General features: G+C 43.4%; 1 protein-coding gene and 1 long non-coding RNA gene across 9 annotated transcripts in view; one reads left to right on the forward strand and one right to left on the reverse strand.

Moving 5' to 3' along the window:
• LOC105499060 (formin homology 2 domain containing 3) overlaps window positions 1-22750 on the reverse strand; it is a 497377-nt gene that overhangs the window by 83085 nt on the left and 391542 nt on the right. For 6 of the 8 annotated variants that reach the window (XM_011771497.3, XM_071085772.1, XM_011771490.3 and 3 more), the window contains 2 exons: window positions 18460-18510; window positions 11911-12125 (listed from right to left, as the gene is read on the reverse strand). In XM_011771497.3, the coding sequence (XP_011769799.2) occupies window positions 11911-12125; window positions 18460-18510 (266 nt within the window). The remainder of the gene's footprint in view (window positions 1-11910; window positions 12126-18459; window positions 18511-22750) is intronic. The other 2 variants (XM_011771498.3, XM_011771492.3) reach the window with 1 other exon arrangement.
• On the forward strand, window positions 6276-22688 carry LOC105499056 (uncharacterized). Its single transcript, XR_011617223.1, has 4 exons — window positions 6276-8158; window positions 14924-15152; window positions 16516-16749; window positions 22420-22688. It is a non-coding gene; the product is annotated as an uncharacterized lncRNA (long non-coding RNA).

The raw sequence follows: 22750 nt of genomic DNA on the forward strand, positions 1-22750 counted from the left end.
AGTGTCCTGGGCAGAGGGAAGTGCACATGCAGGGACCCGGAGCCCACTGCGTGCCAGAGGGAACGAAAGCTGTGTGGCCTGGCAGGAGGAGTGAGAGGAGGTTTGGGTGGTTGTCAGGGGCCAGGGCAACCAGCCCTGGGTATTGATGGAGGGATCTAGGACTTTACCCTAAGGGTAGTGATAGTTGTTCTGCGTTTCATTTAGTCTGAGGTGAGCCCTGTCTCCACCTGCATCACAGGCAAGCGAGGCTTCCTGCTGGAAACAGCTTGGGTGTGCCTGCGAGCTGTGGGGTGAGGCCCCTAGTCAGTGTGGAATCAAGAGTCCACGAAGCAAACCCTTAGAGAGAGAGATAGAGGAGGAAGAGGGGAATGGCAATCAGTGGAGCTCAAGAGAGAAAGAAAATAAAAACACAGCACCACTGGAAGAACACATGGGAAAGGGATTGAGATTGAACAGCAGGAGGTTTTTCCATCCCAGACATCAGCTGGGGGAGGAACTCTGTTCACACAGGAGCAGGGCAGGGAGTTCCGCAGGGCTGCTGGCTCCCTTTGAGGAATGGTTACTGAGCACTTCACAGGAACCGCCTTCCAAAGCCCTCATGACCTTTCTATAGGGAGGGCTCTGGTATTGCCCTCAGAAACCCGAGACCAGGAGAGAACAGTGAAGGCCCGTGCCAGGGTGGTCAGGTGGGAAGGAGCAGAGTGTCCCTTCCCCAGCATGTAATGCCTCTAAGAACTCTGCAGCAGCATCTTCAAGGGAGGCTCAGGAGTGACAGTGATACCCCAAACCCGGCAGGTCAGGAGATGCCAGGGCTTGCCACGCTTTTCCATAACCACCTTGGATGGAGGAGGGACACAAAGATCTGACTGCATCTCCTGGGCTGTGCAAGGCGGGAGGGGAACTGCAGGAAGGACTTGGGTCAGGTGCCCAGGCAATCCTTCTCCTAGCAGTGGACGTGCGTTTGAAAATAAAAGGAAGACATAGCAAGGAATGCCTGGTAACATTACAGGCATCCAAAACCGGGATCTGTCTTCCTGGATCACAGCCCAAGAGTGCAGACCGATGGGATCTCAGCATCGCCAGGATGCACTTAGCAAAGACCAGAAAAATGTGTTTGGCCAGAGCCTGTGCTGACCTGGCTCTGAGGGCTTGCAGCTAGATTTGAAGGTTGGGGTAGGGGGAATACAAGGGCCAAATAAAAAAAATCAACACTAAACTGCATAAAAGGATGAGGTAATGGATACTTTTTGCAAGGAGGAAGAAATAATAGAAAAGAAGGGGTCCAGGGTATCCTCAAAGTGACATAACAGGGAACTAGGCTGTCATCAGCTTATAGGGAAGAACCCACAACCAGAACACAGCCACTAAAAGGAATTCTTCACCCCAAAGAAACAGACATTACTGGAGTGAGAGAGGCTAGGAAACCAGGATGGGAATCCATCAACATGAGAACCCCACAGCATAGGGGAGAAGTTAAGTGTTTGTCTTAGGTATGAGAATGTAAAGGCTGCCCCATCAGATGGAGAATGTGACCATGCTTTCCTCTTAGAGAGGATCCCAACTGTGCACAAGATGCAAGGCAGATCACAAAACGGGGAGAGAAATGAGGAACGAGTCGGCCTGAGAACTTCAGCCAGCTGGTCCCTGTGCAAAGTCAGCCAGGGCAGACCATCGCTCACTCACACAATCTCGTTTTCTTTCTCCCTCCCAAATCCCAACAGCAACTCCTCATCTGGTCCCCAAAACCTCACTGGACATCAGGTCTTGCTTGCCTAGTGCAGTAAAAATCAAACTCACTACATATTGAGCACCTTCTATACCCAGGTGCTGTGCTAGGAATCATATTACATCATCTTTAGTTCCCATACCTACAATATGAAGTGAAGATTGATGTCCCCATGTGAGAAATAAGGAAACATGTTCAGACAGGTTAAGCAACTTGCCCAGAGCTACACAGCAGGCTGGCTACTCTCTGACTGTTTGATCCATGCTCTGTTCTGCTCTGCGCCTGAGGATGCTGACCCCCGCAGAGAACACCACCTGTATTTGCTCTCCCTCTCCCTGGCTCAGCCCCTGGAGGTTCTAGCAAAGGTAGGAAGAAGGAAGCTGGGATATTAACACCCCTGCTTCCTTCACGTAGGGCCCTAGTCTGGCAGAGGTTGTCAGGCCACTGTTTCTGTCCCTTGCTCTCTCTCCTCTGGCCACAGCCCTTACCAAGTTCTAGTCATTCACCAAGTTCCTTCAAGCCTGAAGGTGGGAACAGTGTCCCACGACTGCTAGTCTCTGGGTGAAGCATCACCACATTTTGATGGTCTCATGACCTCCCTATACCTCTGTAAACAGTCCCTTCACTGAATATCTTCAGCAATCCTCTGACCAACAGGACCTCACTGCTAAGCAGAGCTCATGCTAACAGAGCTTGGATTTGAACCTGGATAAGCTGGACTACAAAACTTGGGCTGTTAATCACAGGGTTATACTGTGTGGTGTGAATTAAGCAATCAAGAAGAAAGATCTAATCATTCCTGAACACGCGCATGCGCGCGCGCACACACACACACACACACACACACACACACACACACACGGCAGGAATGTTTCAATTCTGCTTTCATCCATGTCCCTCACAGCTGAGTTTAGAGTGTCCAATTAGAATTTCTGGTCATGCAATTTTTCTTTGAAGAGATAAATTGATTGTAGAGTTTTGAACTTGATACATCTCTGGGTGGCTTCAGTTGATTTCAGTCTGTGGTAGTGTCTTGATGACTTTGCCAGGACTTGGCTTTCTGGCAGGTCTTATGAAACCAAGGGCTGGGCCAGCCAGTTCTATAATAGTTGCTCCAAACTGTGTAGATTCCAGGGACCTCCCCAGCTCAGAGCTAATAGCTAACACGATTGACTACAGACGTGTGTTCTAATCACAGAAATCTGAAAAAGGTCCCAAGAGAAAAAAGCTTACAACTTTGAAAATCCTTTAGACTTTGCCTTTGGTGTTAGACCAGTTCTTGCTAGGCTGTTCACTTAGATTCCCTCTAGAGCAAGGTTTCTCAGCCTGGCTACCTGGGTGTTCTAGGTTGAATAACTCCTTCTTCTGGGAGACTGCCTCATGAGCTGTAGGATGTTTAGCAGAATCCCTGGTTTCTACTCACTAGAGGCTTCAGCACAAGCCCTCCACTTCTCCTCTGCTATTGTAGCAACTGAAAATGTCTCCAGACACTGCCAAACGTCCCCCAGAAGAGCAAAATCACCCCTGGTTGAGAATCACTGCTCTACAGGAATAGTTGCACGAGGATAGGCACAAACTCAGCTTCACAAAAGAACCTCTACTCAAGCCTCACAAAAGAAACAACTCACCACTTGCAAAATACTGATTCAATAGCCTAATTTTTATGCCTTAAAAGTTAAGCCATGTTTTGTCCTCAAGTTTCAGAGTTTGGTTTTCCAAAGAGCTTCAGACCTAAGCCCCTCTGAAGATGGATAGTTTTCATCTTCAGAGATGGCTTAGGCCTGAACCTGTTTGACCTGAACAATTTTGACCACATAGAGTCAAAATTACCTTAAAAAGTCCCTTTGGACAGTGCCACCTTATAGATCCCATAACTTCTCCATAGTTTTGACAATCACGGTTTTAATTTAGTGTCAGTGGAACTCCTTAAGTGCTGGGATTGAATTCATGGGCCATATTACCCCCAAATACAAATCTGTAAACTCTAAAGCACCAAATTGTTCATACTACGAGGGGCATGTTGGAATCAGGAATCGTTCAAAGAAAAGAAGAAAAGATCCATGTTCCTTGTGGTCATGCTCCCTCTGGGACATACACTTGATATGAATATTAGACAGGATTTAAAGCACTATTTAAATTAGAATTTCCACTTCCCACTCTCTTGCCCCTCAGATTATGCTTCTGATAGAGTTCACTTGCTTAATATGTATATAACGCTACTGTAGTATCATATAGGATAAAAAAGAAGACAATTTCAGGTTCAATTATTCTCATATTGAAAACATATAGTGTGACTATTCTATTAAAGTTAGATCCTCAGAAAGAAATGGCCCAGATATGTCAACTCTCTGTAAAACTTTCCTCTCTATTAATTACACCAACATCACTTATTCAGTCCTTATGGAGTGGCCTGCATAGTCAAAGATGTGTCCTCCACCCATGGCTCATGTAATAAATTTCTTCCTGGGTACAGGAAACAGCTGTCTCTGCAGACTCGTGTGTCTGCTTTCTTTTGTCATGCTTGACTATTGGCCAACTCATAACCCATGTACTGAATGCCTGTTCTGCTCCAAGCACTGGGAATAACAAAGGTGGGCACAGGCACGTGCCCTGCCCTAGGCGCACACAGATGCTTGGGAGGAACAAATTATCGCATGGACAGTGAGGTAAGCCCTGCATCCCAACTGTGCACAAGATGCAAGGGAAACACAAGAGAGGAACCAAGGAAGGCTTTAGAGAAGAGAAAGTGCCTCAGCTTGATGAACAGTCCACGGGGCACCCAATGAAAGAGTGCACTCCAAGCACAGAGCATGGCATTTTCAGATACTGATTGTGGTTTGGTGTGGATGGAGCGTAACATTTGTTGGGGGGTGGCTGTGGTGGTTGGTGTGAGTAACAAATGGTCTTGAATGTCACGTAAGATCTGAATTTATGTGGTAGATAATGGAGAGCCACCTGATAATTTTAAGAAAAGGTACACAGATCTTTGTTTTTAATTGGGTTGCTGAGAAGAACCTGGAAGAAGTGAGACCCATCAGAAGTGATTGAAATGGCCCAGATCAGAGATGGTTGAGGCCAGGCCTAAGGCACTGGCAATGAAGAGAAAAGAAAGAGGGCTGATTTGAGAGAAAACAACACAAAAGACACTTGGGGATTGATTGGATGTAAGGTAAGTGTTGAAGGAGGAATAAAAAATTATATGTATGTTCCAGCTTCAATGATTGGGCCAAGAGAGATGGCCTTACCCAGGTGGGGCCTAGAAAATACAAGCAGGTTTGGGGTGGGGGTTTCTGGATGAGAGACAGACATCACCTCCCATCTGAATAGCCCTCAGCCTGGCACCCGGTGGGTCTGAAGAGTTGGAGGGGCATTCAATGCAGATGGCTGGGGAAGCGCAATACACACACCCTGAGCTCAGGGAGGCCAAGGCTGGCGGTACAGACCTCAAGCATTTAAAGCATATGGGAGGTAGGTAAAAATCACAGGTGGAATGCGAGAGCCCTGTGACAGGATGTGGCATGAAAAGAGAGGGGAGCTGGGGAGGAACTTCAGAAAAACCCACCACTTAGTACAAAGGCAGAAGAGCAGTCCATGGGAGGATTGCGACCAAACGATGAGAAAAGACTGAGAGGAGACGGTGAGAAAACAATGAGAAATGTACACGGCACAAAAGGCAACTATCGTGTTTAGCCTGGAGGTTATCTAGAGGACACAGAGGCATCCAGAGGGGGATGGATCCAGAAAGTCAACCAAAAGTGACTTGAACTTCCTGATGTATCTGGCAGAGGCAGCCTTCTCACAGAAGTCACAACTTCAGAAGGCTCCAAAGATGCACATCACGTCCAGAGGCAGACAAGACACACCACATAGTCACTGAACCCAGAGATTCTCCTGAAAAAGTGTATTTCAGCTACCAGAAAATCAATGCGAGTGTGTCTTGCTATACTGCAGGTGTTGTCTCATTTTGAACAAATGTGTTCCAAAGATGGATGGGGGAAAGCAGGGCTGCTGGAGGGAAAGTGGGAGTGGTGGAGATGGCAGAGTAGTGATTAAGAAATTGAGGATGGACAAGAATGCTAGAAGGAGCCCCAGAGTTATTCTCCTTTGCTAATTTCATAAGTCTCAGTCATTGTCTGGAAATTCAAAGTACCACTGTGGCTCAAGAATCCTCATTGTCCTGATACGTGGAGCCTCCTGACTGCACCTGGAAGCACTGACCCAAGGCCCCCACCTGGGATGAAAGGCGCTGATGTCTCACCCAGCCAACAACCCAGATTCTCTGTGAGTGTCTCCAGATGCAGCAAACTTGTTCATCCCAAGCACCCGCTCAAGGCGGGGTCTTGCAGCTCCTGAGGCACTTACTTTTTGGTTAAATAAGAACAAGCTAATTGCTGTTCAAAACTTGAATTTTTTGTTTACACTAAACAGACTTTAGGATACAAATTTCATAGTAAAGGTTGATTTAAAACCATTAAAATCTAATATTACAAAACAATTCTCTACAGCTCTCCCATGTTTCTTCAGTCTTGCAAGCAAAGGCACTGATAGCCTTTTTTCTGCACTATCTTTCTAAGGATGTGCGCATAGCAAAGAGCCTTAGAAGACAGAAATAGGGTCTCTCTAGAGCAAAGATGTAGTTGGTTTATTGCCCCCTGTAATAAAGACAATGTCTCCCTCTGGGACAAACGGAAGGCATGTTTACCGCCCATTATAAAAGAGTTCAGGTCCCCAAAGCTCAGGGTTCCTTTCCCCACAATGTGCCTGCAGGTTTTACTGGGCCTTATTCACATCACCCTGCGGGAACTGGGGCTTGGGGAAACGGCACAAATGTTGGTACTCTGGCTATTGCTATCACTAGAAGTAATGAAGTCCTTTGTCTCTGACCCAGGAATTTTGTGTCTTCTGCCAGCATCCACGGAATTGTGGCAGGGCAGCATATTAGCTTACAATTAGGGTAATGTTTCAGTCCCTTCACAGCTCTTGACACCTAATAGCTGCCTAGGAAATAATCATTTTGATCAGGTAATATCCACCTCCCCTTCTCTTTTTTTTTTTGGAGTTGGGGTCTTGCTCTGTTACCCAGGCTGGAGTGCTGTGGCAAGACCATAGCTCACCGTAGCCTTGAACTCCTGGGTTCAAGCTATCCTCTTGCCTTATAAATAATGCTCTTCTTTATCACCTTTCCCAGTGCTATTCTATGCCTATCTTTACTTAAGGTTTATACTTTGTCTACTTTAGAAGGATTCAATCCTCATTAATGTTTCCAAATATGATGCAAGAAGACACACTGCAGACAAAGGTCACTTCTATGAGGAGAAAAAGGGAAATTTTTAGAGACTGAGAAATGGCAAGGCAGAAAAACTTAATGATTTGCAAAGGCTGCCCACAGCAGGTGTAGCAGGTAGGGCCTCGGCCTTGGGTAGAATTGATGAAAGATTTTGTCCAATTGACAAAATGGCATCAAGTAGCTGCAGTCAGGTGAGGCAGGGAGGGGGGTAGCCCTGAGTCATAGAACCACAAGGAATCTAGTTTCCTGCCAATTCATGAAACACTGAACTGGAGGCATCCAAAAGGTTTATGCAAGAGAAGTAGCATGCAGTGTTAGGCTGATGATGGACGATATTCCATTGCTACCGTGCCAGTTGGAAATAGGACACCAGATGTTTCTGATTTCTGCTGTGTGGATTAGATAACCTCAGAGAGTGCCTACACCTGAAGGAGACTCAAAACATCTTACACAACGAAGATGACAAAGGCAGTCAATGTTAATAATGATGACAGCCAAAAATGACAAATGGATGCCCACAGGAAAAATCATTTAGACAAACTAAACATTTCACGATACTCTATGTCTAAATTTTATTTCCAGGTTTGAGGATCAGGAGGCTACAGGAATCACCATATTTACCCATACTTTAAATGCCTGGATCTGTGAGAGGAAGTATTGTTAACCTTTGTCAGTAATTTATGTAAGTGCTGCTGGTGAGTAGGCCATGGCCATATAGGCCATATATATCTCCAGGGCCAAACAATCAGACATTTGGAAATACCCTGGAATCCAATTACAGGTAGAGAAAAAAATCACTGTCAAACATATTTTTCCCTGACATAAATAAAAATAATACAGCGTGGCATGATTTTCAAATGCATCTCTGATGTATTATCTCTGTGTGCAATATGGAGAGTATCAAGCTCATAATAAAATAATGTAGACATAATTTTGCTTTCCTGGCTAGGTTAGTGGGTGAAAGCCACTTCTAAATTCTTGACAGCTGCTTCCTTCCACTGGGAAATGTCATTTATCTCCATCTGGCCTCAGGAGGGACTCGTGTACAAGAGGGAGCAAGAAGGGAGCATAGTTCTAGCTCTCTAGAGAAGGCAGCTCAACCCTGGGACACCCTCCAGGGACCACCATCAATATCTGGTTTTCAGGTGAGTAGTTTCTCTGTACTCTTGTTTCCATGAAATAGGTTACCTGGATCTGACACAAATTGGGATAAGAGGTTACTTGGCTATCTTGACTTGACTTATGGGTACAGATTATTATTACTATTTTTCATCCTCAGAGCAACTTTCTCAAGAATTATGTTGAAGAACTCTATCCTAATAAGAACACTGTACCTTTTCTGATAATGAGAATCACTTAGGTGCTTTCAGAATCATCTATGAGTTTCTAAAAATAACAGGAAATAAACTTACTAAGTAGATATTCTGATGTCTATCCCCAGGGATCAGTGAAAATAAGGAAAGGATATCAAAGCAATGAATGAAGAGATGCCTTTCCATGTTTGCCCAAACTTTGGGCTGACTGCCTCCATTAATTCCAACACAGTGCAAATGGGAACATGTATATATATGCCTTTCCCTCCCTTGGGCTGGTACTTTTAGAAAAAAGGAAAATACTTAGACCATCATCACCAAGTCTAGGCAGTATAGGGACATACATCTGCTAAGCCACAAGAGGGTCAGACAGAAAAATAATTCAAGTATATATTGACTTGGTGGTGGGGGTTAGTGGCATCATTCATACAAAAGTTATAGCAGATTTAGTTGGGAAAGCTTTTGACTGAGAGATCTCACTAGATGGCATGTCATGCTACCAGTATTTATCACTAGCTTTTCCCTTTTAAAAAGTACGTTTTGTAAGACAAAAGGAAAAGGGGTTTTTAATGTTTTCGTATCTTCTTCTTTTGAAAGTTCTTCAGAATCTGAAACAGGAGTTATAAAAGAAAGAACCCATAAAGGGACCTGTACTCCTGAGGCATAGAAAATTCAATAACAAATATTAGTTTTTCCTTTTCTTGTAAACATAATTCTGAAATGTAGGCTGCAATTTTTGCAGATATTGGTGAGAGGGTTAGCAAAGGGATGGTGTGGCATTAATATGAACAGCAATGCAAACATGGTAGAGCCATGACTCCAGGACAAATGGCTGAGATGGGCATCAGAACACTAATTAAACTCCCAGCACTGTGCCAGGATGGTCTGAAGCACAGCTTTCCATCTGTTTGGGCCTCAGTAAAACATGGATAATAACATCTCCCCTACCTACCCAGATACGTTTGAGAAAAAGGGACACAGCACTACCAAATGTAAAGCATATTATGATCGCATGATCCCACAAGGATAAAGAGTAAAAAAGCAAGGCAATCCCTGGCACATTTGGACATCATGCCAGGTGTTGGTGCAGGACCAACATCTGGATCTGTGATTACATTTTTAATTCTTCCTCCAGATGTTGGGATACTGGAAATGCTAGGGATAAGCAAAAAGTTACTTTTGGACATTTGAAAATAGGATTCGGTAAAAAGAATATACTATTAATTGGATGCTAACAGAACGCTTCAAAGAATAAACTAGGCTGAGAACAACTCGGTTATACCAACTTTGCATTTCTGTCATAAGGGCAAATGTCTACAAAGCAAAAGGAAACCCCTGTGGTTCTTTCTCTTTTCATACACTTGCGATTTCCAATTTTATAAATCAATTACGTATCAGGAAAAGGAAGACTGTTTGTTCTTGCTGACTTGGATCCTGATTACTTAACATACAATGGAAAGCTCTTCTAGATCTCACAGGATCCAGTACTTTTGATTTTTTTCCAGAAAAAAAAAGCAAACAACATCAAATGATGCTAGTTTATGAATTCTCGATTATGTGCAGATTCAAGCCCGGTATTCCTCTTTCAGAAGCAGGTATCATTTATTGTGTAATTCTGGTCAAACACTCTCTCAGTCTCTATTAATCCCTTCTCTGAAGAGAAAATAACACTTGCAAATATTATTTATTTATTTATTTAATTTTGAGATGATGTCTCGCTCTGTCACCCAGGCTGGAGTGCAATGGCACCATCTTGGCTCACTGCAACCTCCACCTCCTGGGTTCAAGCGATTCTCCTGTCAGCCTCCTGAGTAACTGGGATTACATGCATGGGCCACCAAGCCTGGCTAATTTTTTTGTTTTTTTGTTTTTCAGTAGAGACCAGTTTTCTCCATGTTGGTCAGGCTAGTCTCAAACTCCCGAACTCAGGTGATCCACCCATCTTGGCCTCCCAAAGTGCTGGGATTACAGGCGTGAGCCACCACGCCCAGCTGCAAATATTCTTTTGAAAGCACACTGACATAAGTTATTTTCCCCAAATGCATACTACACACACACACACACACACACACACACACACACACACACACACACACAATGACTATTTTCTGTATTCTTACTGAAGCTGAAATGTTCTTTTGCATTGGCTAGAATGGTCTCGAGTTAAACTGTAATTCAATCAAACACTTAAAAAATTGTCTTTTGCCACAAACATCAAGGAGATTAAAAATTTGAGGACAAATGACATTTACAGATACTGACAATTCCCTCTCAGCTCGGGGCTGTTCGACAATCATTCTGTAAACAACTGGAGGTACAACTTTTAGTTAAAAGTCCCAGGATAAAGTGCTGAACCACAACTCTGCAGGAGGATATCTCTCATACTGCCTCTAGAAATACCACCATGTATATATAGCAATGATATGAGGCAGGGTTTGGAAAATACACGGCTGTTATAGGACAGTCTGTTGTCTTGACTCTCCGCGTCTCAATATTTTAAGACCGACATTACTCATCCATGACTGAGCCATCTGCCTGGGACAATCTTCCATGGCTCAGGGATCGGGAGTAACGGGACGTCATGCGAAGCTGTGGAGGAGCCAGCCCGGTCCAGCAGAATGAGCCAAGGCTTGGAGAGCCAGCAAAGAATTGGACAGACAATATCGTTCTGCTATATCCAGTTCTGCTAAGGTCATGGAGTCTGGCCTTGCTTAAATTAAACTTTACGCCATATTTAGTCAACTCTCCTAGAATTAAAAGCCTCTGCTGTCTTCGATTGGCTAAGTCTACATCAGGCTGTAAACCACAACACTTGACTAAACCAAACAGTGCTAGCAGTAGGGTTAATCAACACACACTGTGTAAATGCTGGTGCCTGAGAACCATCCCTGTGTTAATGTGAAAGAAAACGGACCCACAGTGTGCAGAGCAGGCAGGAAAACAGCTGATGCTCAAGGCTGCAGCATACAATATCATCGCGCCTCTCCAAATAAAGCAAAGACGACAGAGTATCTCCTGGGAGAGCTTGCCTGTCCGTACATAAGCACGTACACACACACCCGCACCCAACCATGTACTAGTAATTTTTACAATTTGAATTATTTTCCTAAAGAATATTACCTTCTATTTTCACTAGGTCCACATTTTTCTTTGCTTGCTGTAATTAATTTTATTCTCCTTCAGTTTAATTTAAACCAGACTAACAGTTCCTCGGGTAAGAACATTCAAATGTGGTCGCTTGATTGGGCAGACCCACATCTCCAAATGATAAAGTATTAAATGAATATCCCAGTATTTAGGATTAAATGTCAAAGTAAAGCTTATTTTCCATATTCTCCTTTTTCCATGGCCATACATTGACAACTTTGATGAATCATTTTACTTTAATATAAGAGACTCTGAAGACGTCTAGTTTGTTAGTGACCACGCAGTTGCAGTCACCACCACCCCCAGCCCCCGTCAACAAAGTGTACCCATAGTTGCTGTCTCAATATTAGTCTGCAGGTTGAAATCATCACTACTGCCCCAAGGAAGCCTGTCTGATGTTAACCCCTTCACTTTCCCTCTACTCTCCCTGTACTCACCTTGGGGATGGTGAGGGGTTCCTGGGGAGGAGGGAGACACTGTGAGAGCCTCTTGAGAGTCTAAAGATGAGGGGCTATGGCTCAGAGGAGCCGGGCAGGCTGGGGCTGCCGGCGAGGTCAGGTCCAAGGAGAGGTCGGCTCTGCCCCGGCTCACACTCCGGCTTCTCAGCTCCTTCTCGTGTTCCTCAGCTGCCAACTGTTCCAAGTATTTGTATCTGAAAGTTAAATTCCAAAGGGTTTCCGTCAAACGAAAGAGGAGCCCGTGGCTGATGCTTGTTTATGGATGAAACACCTGCAGAATGAGCCGGTTTCCTGATGCACACAGCACAGTGCAGGGCTGGCTGGAGGGTCAGCCTGCCAAAAACACCCAGCAAAGCCAAGATGCTAATGATTAAAAATCCCACATCACTCATAACCAAGCAAATTGGGGGAAATGGCAGCATCACACAGTCCGTAGATATTGGATCACTGCTGCAGAATCCTATCTGGCTCTTTTAGGGAACATTTGTAAATAAGCAAAACAGCAATAACCACCACCAAACAGCCACAAGAGCGATGGCTGAAAACCAAACCCCTCCGAGCTCACAGCTGTGAAATGGGTGGGTGGCTTGGTGTGGCAGAGAGAAGAAAAATGCCCCCCAAGTACCAAACGGGGTTGCTTGGATGAAGGCCTGCCTCTCTGAATTTCTGAACCTGCTTCAATGCTAACAGCAATGCAACTGGAATTCACTTTGTTCTCTCAGTGCTGACCATGGAAACTTTTTTTATATTCTAAAATATTTCTGAGTAGGAATCAGACATCCAATAGCTTGAACCTGACGTCATATATAGTTTATTCATCAAAGTCAGTTTAAAAGAACAAAGATACATCTGTTTTGCATTTCAGGCAGGCAGAACCCACTAACTGTTTATTAAGACCAGCTACCAATCATATTCCTCATAGTGCACTTTATAGATCAGACCAAAATAACTTCGAAATGTGTGCCTCTTCCAGATGTCTGCTAATTTTACTCACCATTATCTTTTTCAGAAATAAATTTATGCATTCAGCTGTAGCAGGTTACTCACTATCTTACCCACCACTAAACTTTGGAACAGCTTACTCAAGCCCCTCACTTTGCATCTATCCAATTCACTGCTTCAGCTCCTCACAATGGGCATTAGACAGGGTGCTCTTCATTTACCCAGATAAGGCAGAGCACATATTTAAAATATTTTAAAACAATGCATTTAAAAAGCATGCACTTGGCCGGGCGCGGTGGCTCAAGCCTGTAATCCCAGCACTTTGGGAGGCCGAGACGGGCGGATCACGAGGTCAGGAGATCGAGACCATCCTGGCTAACACGGTGAAACCCCGTCTCTACTAAAAATACAAAAAAAAAAAAAAAAAAAACTAGCCGGGCGAGGTGGCGGGCACCTGTAGTCCCAGTTACTCCGGAGGCTGAGGCAGGAGAATGGCGTAAACCCGGGAGGCGGAGCTTGCAGTGAGCTGAGATCCGGCCACTGCACTCCAGCCCGGGCTACAGAGCAAGACTCCGTCTCAAAAAAAAAAAAAAAAAAAAAAAAAAAAAGCATGCACTTTTTGCATCCCATCCTCAAGGTGGGTGTGGTTTCCCCGTCTGCAATCCTCACCCTTTCTCCCTGCCAGCCCAAAGGCAGTCCACCCTTCGGACCATGCTTGCATGCGCATCTCCCTCCAGGAGGCCTGCCTTGACCACCACAGGTGGAAGTGATCTTGGCCTTGCCTCTGAACTCATGTCGGATATGTAGTCCCTTCAACTCAGATGGCATTTTGCATTTACTGCCTGGCATATTTAGTCATCTTTTCACATGTGTACGTCTGTTTTCAAAAAGCAGATAATAGGATTTTCGTGAACAGGATGATTACCATCCTTTGTTCTTTCCCTCAGTGCCTTGCATTTATGGCTTGATGGAAAGCAGGCAGAGCCTGCAGAGTGGCACCCCACCTGCAGAGGCCCACCTGAAGCCCAGGATGCCGAGGGGGCGAATGCATCCCATCTCATTTTTGTGGGGAATGAGCTTGCATTCACGGTGAATCTCTGATAAAAGGTGTGTAGTGAGTGTATATGTAGATACAAACACTTGAAGCTTGGCCAACAGCACCACCTCTTGAGGGATAAGAGAGGCAACAAAAGGAACATGTTTCTGGACTTAATTCGGGCCAGCAAGAAAAAGCCACTTGGCTGTGGAAGTAACAACAACCTTGAAAGAAAACAGTTTTAAGGGTAAGAGGCAGGGCCTCCAGCAGGTATGTGTTAAATGGGATGGTGGCAAGTTCAAGGCCAGGAATGCCTAAGTCCAGGAGGAGTTGTGAACACAGGTATTCCCACGCTGCTGCAACAGGATAAAGGGGCAGACAAGAAATGAATGCAAATAAGAGAATCTGGACAGATCCAGGAGTTCAGGAGGTCAGAATCCCAGGGCAAGAAATCAAATGAGTCCGGGGTGGGTGGTGGTGACGAAGCACTGTGACAGGCTTCTAGCCAGGAGGACAACCCACTTACTGTGTTCATTTTTGCTGGCTCATTCCTGGTCCTGGCCTTCCGCACACTTCCCTGTGGGCAGCCAGGCAGGCAGGAGCTTGCGGGTAGCCAAAGGGTTTAACCCACTTTCTGGGAGACTCCAGGGGCCACTCATCCCAGAGCCTGGATAGATTTGACTCAAATGCTATTCCTGTGCACCCCTTGGCCTCACAGATGCCATCACTGAAGATTCGTAAGACATGAGAAGAGTTAAAGGTTTAATCTGAATTGTCCTGAAAAATGATGTTTATGTGTTAGACAAAAATGGTAGAAGCAGAGGTAGAGGGATGGTGAATTGTGGCTTCATGGAGAAAGAGGTTCAGTTGTATAAAATGAGAAGAGTCTAGAGACTCGTTACACAACAATGTGAATGCACTTCATGCTACTGAAAAACACATTTAAAATGGTTAAGATGGTCAATTTCATGTGGTGCATTTGATCATAATTAAAATTTTTTTTTTACATGGCAGGGACAGAGAGGCATGGAGGTCAAGAGCACTAAACCTTTCTGAAAAAGCATCAGCAGTGTTCATCCACAGGGGCCAGAGTGGTGAAGGCGGTGGGCTGGTACACGGGGATGGCCATGCCACAGGCATTTACGGTGTTACAGCTTAGCGAGCCCTCCTGCCCTACATGAACCTCAAGCAGTTCTTGGGGAGGAAGTGGACCTACATCATGACCTTCTCCTAAACAATGACGGTAAGTGCTATGGGGCCCAACAGTACTTGATCTGAGGACCCACCGGCCCACGCAATGACTGTCACGTATCCCTGCTGCCACGCGAAGTCACACTCAATCCACAGACCAACGGAGCCTCCTCTGTGGGAAGCACCAGGCTTTCTATCCACAAACCACAGCCCCAAGAAAAGCCTTCCTACTTTTGCTGCCTTCATCCAAACATTCCCGTTTATCCTCCACCTAGATCATTTGTTTCTTCATTCATCTTTCCATTTATTTATTGAACATCTGTCAAGTGCCTGTCATGTGCTAAGAACTGTAGTAGGCACTCAAGATTTAATAATAAACAAGGAAAAATCCCACCCTCACAGAGCTCACAGTTCAGTGGGAGAGAGAGACAAACAAACCACTGGGATGAACTCCAACATCCACCAGGACTCAGTGGCAGGGCTGGTACTGCGGCTCAGTCTCTTTTCACAGGGCCCTACAGAAACTCTGCTTGACTTTAGATTAACCTAGACCTACTTACTGATGACTTTTCCTGCCACACTTCTATTTGGAAATTCTCATTTACATTAAGCTAAAATCTGGCTCCCTCTAACTTCTGCCCTGTTCTCAGTCCTTCTAAGCAAAGCTCAGAATCCTTTCTTCCTGCTTCATTGATCATTTTCATGCACAATTTCCAAAACCCTAGCCCGGTTCCAACCTTTTCTTTGCACTTTGTTCCTATAGCCCCTGTTTGCTCTAAACCTTTTCCTCTCCATGCCCTGCTGTCTCCCTCAGACCAACAAACCCAAACTGAAGTATCCTCCTGTGCTACCCCCCAACACACCCCCAGTCTGGTCTCATTCCTTACTACACACACTTCTTTTTTCTCCTTTAAATTATGTGTGAATGCCATTTTAATCAATCATCATCCTATAAAACCTTTCTTCTAATACTTAAAAGGATGAGAAGTAGCATCTCAACAGAAACTTAGTCCTGCTCTGCACCATTGCCAATAACATAGTTTGTCTGAAATTATGGAGTGAGATGATATGAAATAATATAACAGGTATCCAGATGGTCACTACACCTTAAAATAAGATGACAGTCATCTTGTTACAGTTACATGATACAAATCTCCAAAACCATCTGCTGTGACTCTGTCTTTTCCGAGTCTTGCATTAAGGGTAAGAGATGTGGGACTTGACGAACACACATCGCTCTATCTGGAAGAGTTACTTTTCCTTATTTCTGTACTCCCTCCCACCTCTGATCTCTACTACTTTCCATTTCCAAATTCCATTCTACTTGGAAATCTTACTTTTTCCTGGCTTACTAGGAACTCTCAACAGCTTTCGAAACAGGGATGAAAGTCTATTTCCCCTCCCATCTTCACCAGGTTATTCAAGAAGAAAACTAACAAGAAAAATGGCTGGGCCAAACCAAAGGAAAACGCATGGCTGCTTCCCCAGACCTCTGTGTAAACAGAGAGGTGTCTCTGAGGGAAGAATCCCACAGTGGGCCTGGAGAGCACACTCCTGTGTTCAGGCTGATGCGCAGCCTGGGAGCAGACTAAGGGCAGAACCAGAGGAGACAGGAGAAGCAGCAACCTCCTCTTACAAGTTTGCCAGACGTAAGTGAAGGCTTGTTTGGAAAAAAAGAGCAGTAAATAATATCCAGAAAGAGCTGGACTTCTGTGGTTTGGGGAAATTTTTAAGTCAGCCTGAGCCAGTTCAGATCTTGACACAGCACCTAAACCATCTCCCCAGGAGCTGCCAAGCCTTGTCTGTGTGGACATAACCTAACAGTCAAGTTGTTGAAAGCTCAAAGAAGTACAGAATCTGGGGGGAGAACTGAAAAATAAAATTCAGTTCCTCATGCCTGGGCAGGAAGTCAACAGCATTTTCAGTGAAAGTATATGTGATGTCCTCTGACGTAAAAAACAGGTACTAGTGAGAAATACAAGTTTCCTATTTCTTTAGCAGCATCTTTCACTCTAGATTTGCCACCACAACTGGTTATTAGGATGATAATAATCAAATAGAATGTTGGAATCAAAGCAATGCCATCATTTTATTTAAGAGGCTAATCTAAGCATCTAATTTTTAAATTGAAGATAGGCAGTCTCTACTCTTGCCTGCCTCAGACTGTCCTGATGTATTTAGGTGGTGTTTAGAAAATTAGCACAACTCTACTTCTTATTGGCCCAGTCCAGAAACTGTCAGGTCCCAGGTGGTTCCAGCATAGAAGGTGTAAAATCAGCCTTTCCATCTCTCCGTGCAGTCACCCCACCTGGTGGTAGAGGTGACGACTGCAGGCTGTAAAGAGCTGGGGGTAAAAACTTGTCTTTTGCCAGTCTACTTGTAAAACCAGTTTCCACTGTTTATCTGCATTTATTAGACACTGAACATCTTTGTATCTTTTATTGAGATTCAAAGCATGTTGCCATTGAAATATACTACTGATCAACACCAGAGTTTTGAGCTGTTCCTTTATATGACCTAGGCTGGTTTGAATATTACAGCAACATTTTAATAACATACTTCTTAATCTTATGAAGTAATGTATCCCATATATGTTTTTCTTACAAAATTGCATATAACTATTCTGTGGACAGAAATTTAAAAATGTATTCATGCCTTTGCTGGTTAGAATCACAAACCAAAAGATTTGTATCATAAATAAAGTAGTTTTTAAAATGAAAAAAGAAAGTACCTTACAGCTTGAATACTTTAAATAAAGTTGTTGGTTCATTTACTCATTTACTGATTCCATATATTATTCCTAAGTCCCAACTACATGCCAAGCACTGTGGTGGGTACTGGGGAAATAAAGGAAATCCAGGCATTGTCCCTGCCATTGAGGAGTTGAGTACAGTTCAGTAGGGAGACAGGTAAGTGACCAGGCACACCCAGAAAGAGTCTCAGGTATATTTAGTGCCCCCAGCCACTGCCTGGCACAGTGTGTATACTAAAATATTTGTTGAAGGATTGCTGATCATGTGACATGAAAGCACGTAGTAGGAACACCTACTCTGGTCTTAGTAGCAGTGGTGCAGGGTATTTCAAATATACACCCTATATCAATTATGCTAACATTAATGTGCTCATTTGAAGGAGAATTTTGAAGGAATAGACACACTTAACCATGCTGGCACCAAATGACAAATCCAAACTTTTACTGGAAAATTTAGGTAACTAGTACACTCTGTTCTGCAAAATGTCAGCTATGCAAGGTTTTAAATGAAGCAGTTATATTTTAATCAACAGTCTCTCTGCATGCTAGGTTAACAGTGCAAAGTCACATGCCATTTGTTACAATGGGAAAAAAGAAATACACAAACCTTTCTTCTCTTGCTTGCCTTTGCTCCTCTCTTTTGTCTAAATAATCTCGGCTAATGGAAATATGTAGAAAAAATAAACAGGAAAAGAAAATAACAGAATTAGATGCTCAGAAAATTACCAATAAATTATAAACAGTATATCATGAAAGACCGCCACTGCCTCAGAAATGTAAAATAGTTGTAGATGAATTTTTTAAAGTTTAAAGGCTGTACTTCCAAATTCTTAAATACAATTGATTTTCAATACAATCACACGGACTGCAGAAAACATAGGATTACTGCATTCACCCAGAAACACTACTAATTACTTGTTGGAAAGAATGTAAGTATCTGAGGAAAGAGAAGTTTTTTAAAAATCCAAAACTAAAATATGGCAATAACAAGCAAGCAATAGCTTTTGGAGGTGATTAGCATCCAGTTGAGCTCTGGTAGCTCCATTACAGCCATCTTAAGAATTAAATCTAAGTGTCTTGGTCATTTTATGTTGCACTCCATGAGCTGAATATTCCTACCACAATCCAGGATTTTTTTTTTTTTTTTAAATTTCCGGGATACATGTGGGGTGTGCAGGTCTGTTACGTAGGTAAATGTGTGCCAGGTTGGTTTGCTGCACTTAGCAACCCATCACCTAAGTATTAAGCCCAGCATGCCTTAGCTACTTATCCTGATGCTCTCCCTCCCCCATCCCCCTACTGACAGGCCCCAGTGTGTGTTGTTCCCCTCCCTATGTCCATGTGTTCTCATTGTTCAGCTCCCACTTATGAGTGAGAACATGTGGTGTTTGGTTTTCTGTTCCTCCATTAGTTTGCTGAGAATGATGGCTTCCAGTGCCATCCATGTCCCTGTGAAGGACGTGATTTCATTCCATTTTATGGCTGCATAGTATTCCATGGTGTATATGTACCACATTTTCTTTATCCAGTCTATCAACTGATGGGCATTTGGGTTGACTCCATGTCTTTACTATTGTGAATAGTGCTGTAATGAACATACGTGTGCATATGTCTTTATGATAGAATGATTTATATTCCTTTGGGTACATATGCAGTAATCAGATTGCTGGGTCAAATGGTATTTCTGGTTCTAGGTCTTTGAGGAATCGCCACACTGTCATCCACAGTGACAACCCAGGATTCCTTCTCCACATCCATTACACTCTCAGTTTCTATTGTGGGATCACTGAAGCTCCTGCTTTGTTCCTTCTCTTTTGTCTGTGCCCACAGATGCCCAAATCTGATTAATTTTAATGTTTTGTTTTTCTGTTCCTGCTGGTTAGGTTCCAAATTGAATCTAAGTTTAAGACTATGTGGTTAGTCATCTCTCACTGGACTGTTTACTTTCTTGGAGAATCCTAACATTATGGTTTTCAACACTGGACCTCATAATATAGTTTAAATATTCTATTTCTTGGTGTACTGGTAACTGGATATAAAGGGACAGTAAGTTAGACTACAGCAGTATAGGACCGGGAGAAAAATGCAACAAGGACTCAGATTTGTCATCGTTTATAAACATCCAACCTCATCACTTTCCACACTAGAACTAAAATTTCCTATACCTCAGAAGGCTTAAGACCATATTCAACAAAAATGACAATAAAGAACAACTTTTAGATGCTTTGCAAAAAGCACCAGGAGCATAAACAATTTAAATCAATGAAATGGCTGATAAAAGGTCGGCCATTTGGGTAATCTCGGGGACTACTTTAGAAAGCTTTTCCTATATATTTTTTGAGTTTCTTTTCATTCACATCCTGAGAAATATGGAACTGCAGTCACCACAATTAATAGTTGCCTATGGTCTGTCCTTGACTAGCAGTCATTACTGGATGAGGGCCATTTTTCCAAGGTCTCTCTGTGTTTTTAATTGACAAATTAGAATCACTTGAAATCAAGAGCAAATGGTTAACAGTTATGAGCATGGCCTCTGACGACAACCTGCCTAGGCCTAATTCTTACTCTGCCAACATATACATATGAATAACATAATTCTGAATATATATTATAATGCATGGCCAGGTGCAATGGCTCATGCCTATAAGTCTAGCACTTTAAGAGGCTGAGGATCACTTGAACCCAGGAGTTCAAAACCAGCCTGAGCAACACAGCAAAACCCCATCTCTGTAAAAAAATACAAAAATCAGCCAGTAGTCCCAGGTACATGCCTGTAGTCCCAGCTACTTGGGAGGCTGAGGTAGGAGGATCACCTGAGCCTGGGAGGTCAAGGCTGCAGTAAGCCAAGATCGTGACACTGCACTCCAGCCTCGGCAAAAGAGTGACACCCTGTCTCAAGAAAGAAACAAACAAAAAAAGCCAATGCACTCTTGTCCTATTCTCCTATACTTCTGGGACTCTGATGATATGAATGCTAGACCATTTTGATGTTATTATGAAGGTCCCTATGGCTTTGTTCATTTTTCTTTCAATTTTTGTTTGTTTTGTTTAGTTTTCAGGTAGGAAAATTTCTGTTGTTTTATCTTCAGGTTCACTCATAGCAATGAGTTCACTTTCTTCTCTCATAGCAATTCTATTTGGCCCATCTGACAAATTTTCTATTTTAATTTTCCTGTACTATATATATTTCCATTTGGATCTTTATATCCTTTATTTTTTTTTTTACAGAGACATCTTTTCATTGTTTCAAGAGTATTTGCCCTTACTTCTTAAAGCATATTTATAATAGCTACTTTAAAATCTTTAAATGTATAATATCTACGTCCTTTGTGGTTACCCACCATTTAATTCTCTTTTCCCTTTGAGTTAACATTTTCCTAACTATTTCTATGATAAGTTATTTGGATTGTATTCTATACATTTTACTTATTTTGTAATGAGATTTGGGGTCTTATTTAAATTCTACAAAGAATCTTGATTTTTATTTTATTTTGTATTAGCAGGTAATCAACCAGGTTAAGTTCAGTCTGCAAGTTGTAACCTGCCTTCAGACATTGGTTCCAATATTAATTCAGTTTTCTGGGATCTGGGTGGTCATCCACTCCCACTCTGTACTTAGTTCTCAAAGGCCATGGCATGCCGTGTAAGTTTGAAGCCACACGTGCACAAATCAGACATGCATTCAGGAGTGCTCTCTTGATATCCTTGCTCTCTGTGGCCTTCCTAACACTTTCTGGCTCCTTGGGTTTCCTTTTATGGTCCTCCAGCCAGAAGGCTTGGGCTTTATTTTCCCTGTCCTGCCACATACTTTTGGTAACTGCATCTGCATCCAGGACAATACAGCAGGAGGACAGCAAAGTGATATGCCTAGTGATCGTGGGGTTGTAGCTCTTATGGTCAGAGGAAGAGTTTCCCTCCCATTTCAGGCACCTGCCTGGACACTGCTGCCATTGCTGTGCTTCTGTAGCAACATTGCTTGGGAGGCTACGGTAGGAGATAGAGAAATAAGAGGAATTCTCTATGCTTTTATCTTTAGAAATTCCCTTTGCTGTGCCTCGGTCTGGAAAAAGAGGACTTCTTCTGGGGCTCTTTTTTGTTTTTGTTTTTGTTTTTGTTTTGAGACGGAGTCTCGCTCTGTCGCCCAGGCTGGAGTGCAGTGGCCAGATCTCAGCTCACTGCAAGCTCCACCTCCCGGGTTTAAGCCATTCTCCTGCCTCAGCCTCCCGAGTAGCTGGGACTACAGGCACCCGCCACCTCGCCCAGCTAGTTTTTTGTATTTTTTTTTAGTAGAGACGGGGTTTCACCGTGTTAGCCAGGATGGTCTTGATCTCCTGACCTCGTGATCCGCCCGTCTCGGCCTCCCAAAGTGCTGGGATTACAGGCTTGAGCCACTGTGCCCGGCCTCTGGGGCTCTTTTGGTCCAGATTTGGCATACATGTCTAGGTTTGGGTGCCTTTGAGTACATGCCAAGCAATATTGAAGGCAAAAAATGGTAAATTCTCACTGGTTTTGTAAAACTTAATTTTACTCTCCCTTCCTAATTCACCTGCTCTCTTTTACATTTCAGAGTTTTCAGAGCTCCACACATTCTCTCCATGGTTTATGGTCGCATTCAGCAATGCAGAAGGAGAGACAGGATGGAGTGAACGAATTCCATTTTCCCCAGAACCAGTACCTTGTTTCAAGAGGTTTTCAATAAAAAACTTTGGATGTAAGCTAATCTCTGAATTTTCCATGTATTTCACTCAGATTCTCTGCTGCTATTTGGTGGTAAAATATGCAAATCTCCCAGAAAACCATAAATCAGGAAACATTTAACCTGTTCCAGAGATTTAAAGAACTGGACTTTCTAAAAGTGACAACTTCCAGAACTACCCTCATGAAAAATGGTGCATACA

Source organism: Macaca nemestrina, chromosome 19 (assembly GCF_043159975.1).
Source record: "Macaca nemestrina isolate mMacNem1 chromosome 19, mMacNem.hap1, whole genome shotgun sequence".
Taxonomy (NCBI): Eukaryota; Metazoa; Chordata; class Mammalia; order Primates; family Cercopithecidae; genus Macaca; species Macaca nemestrina.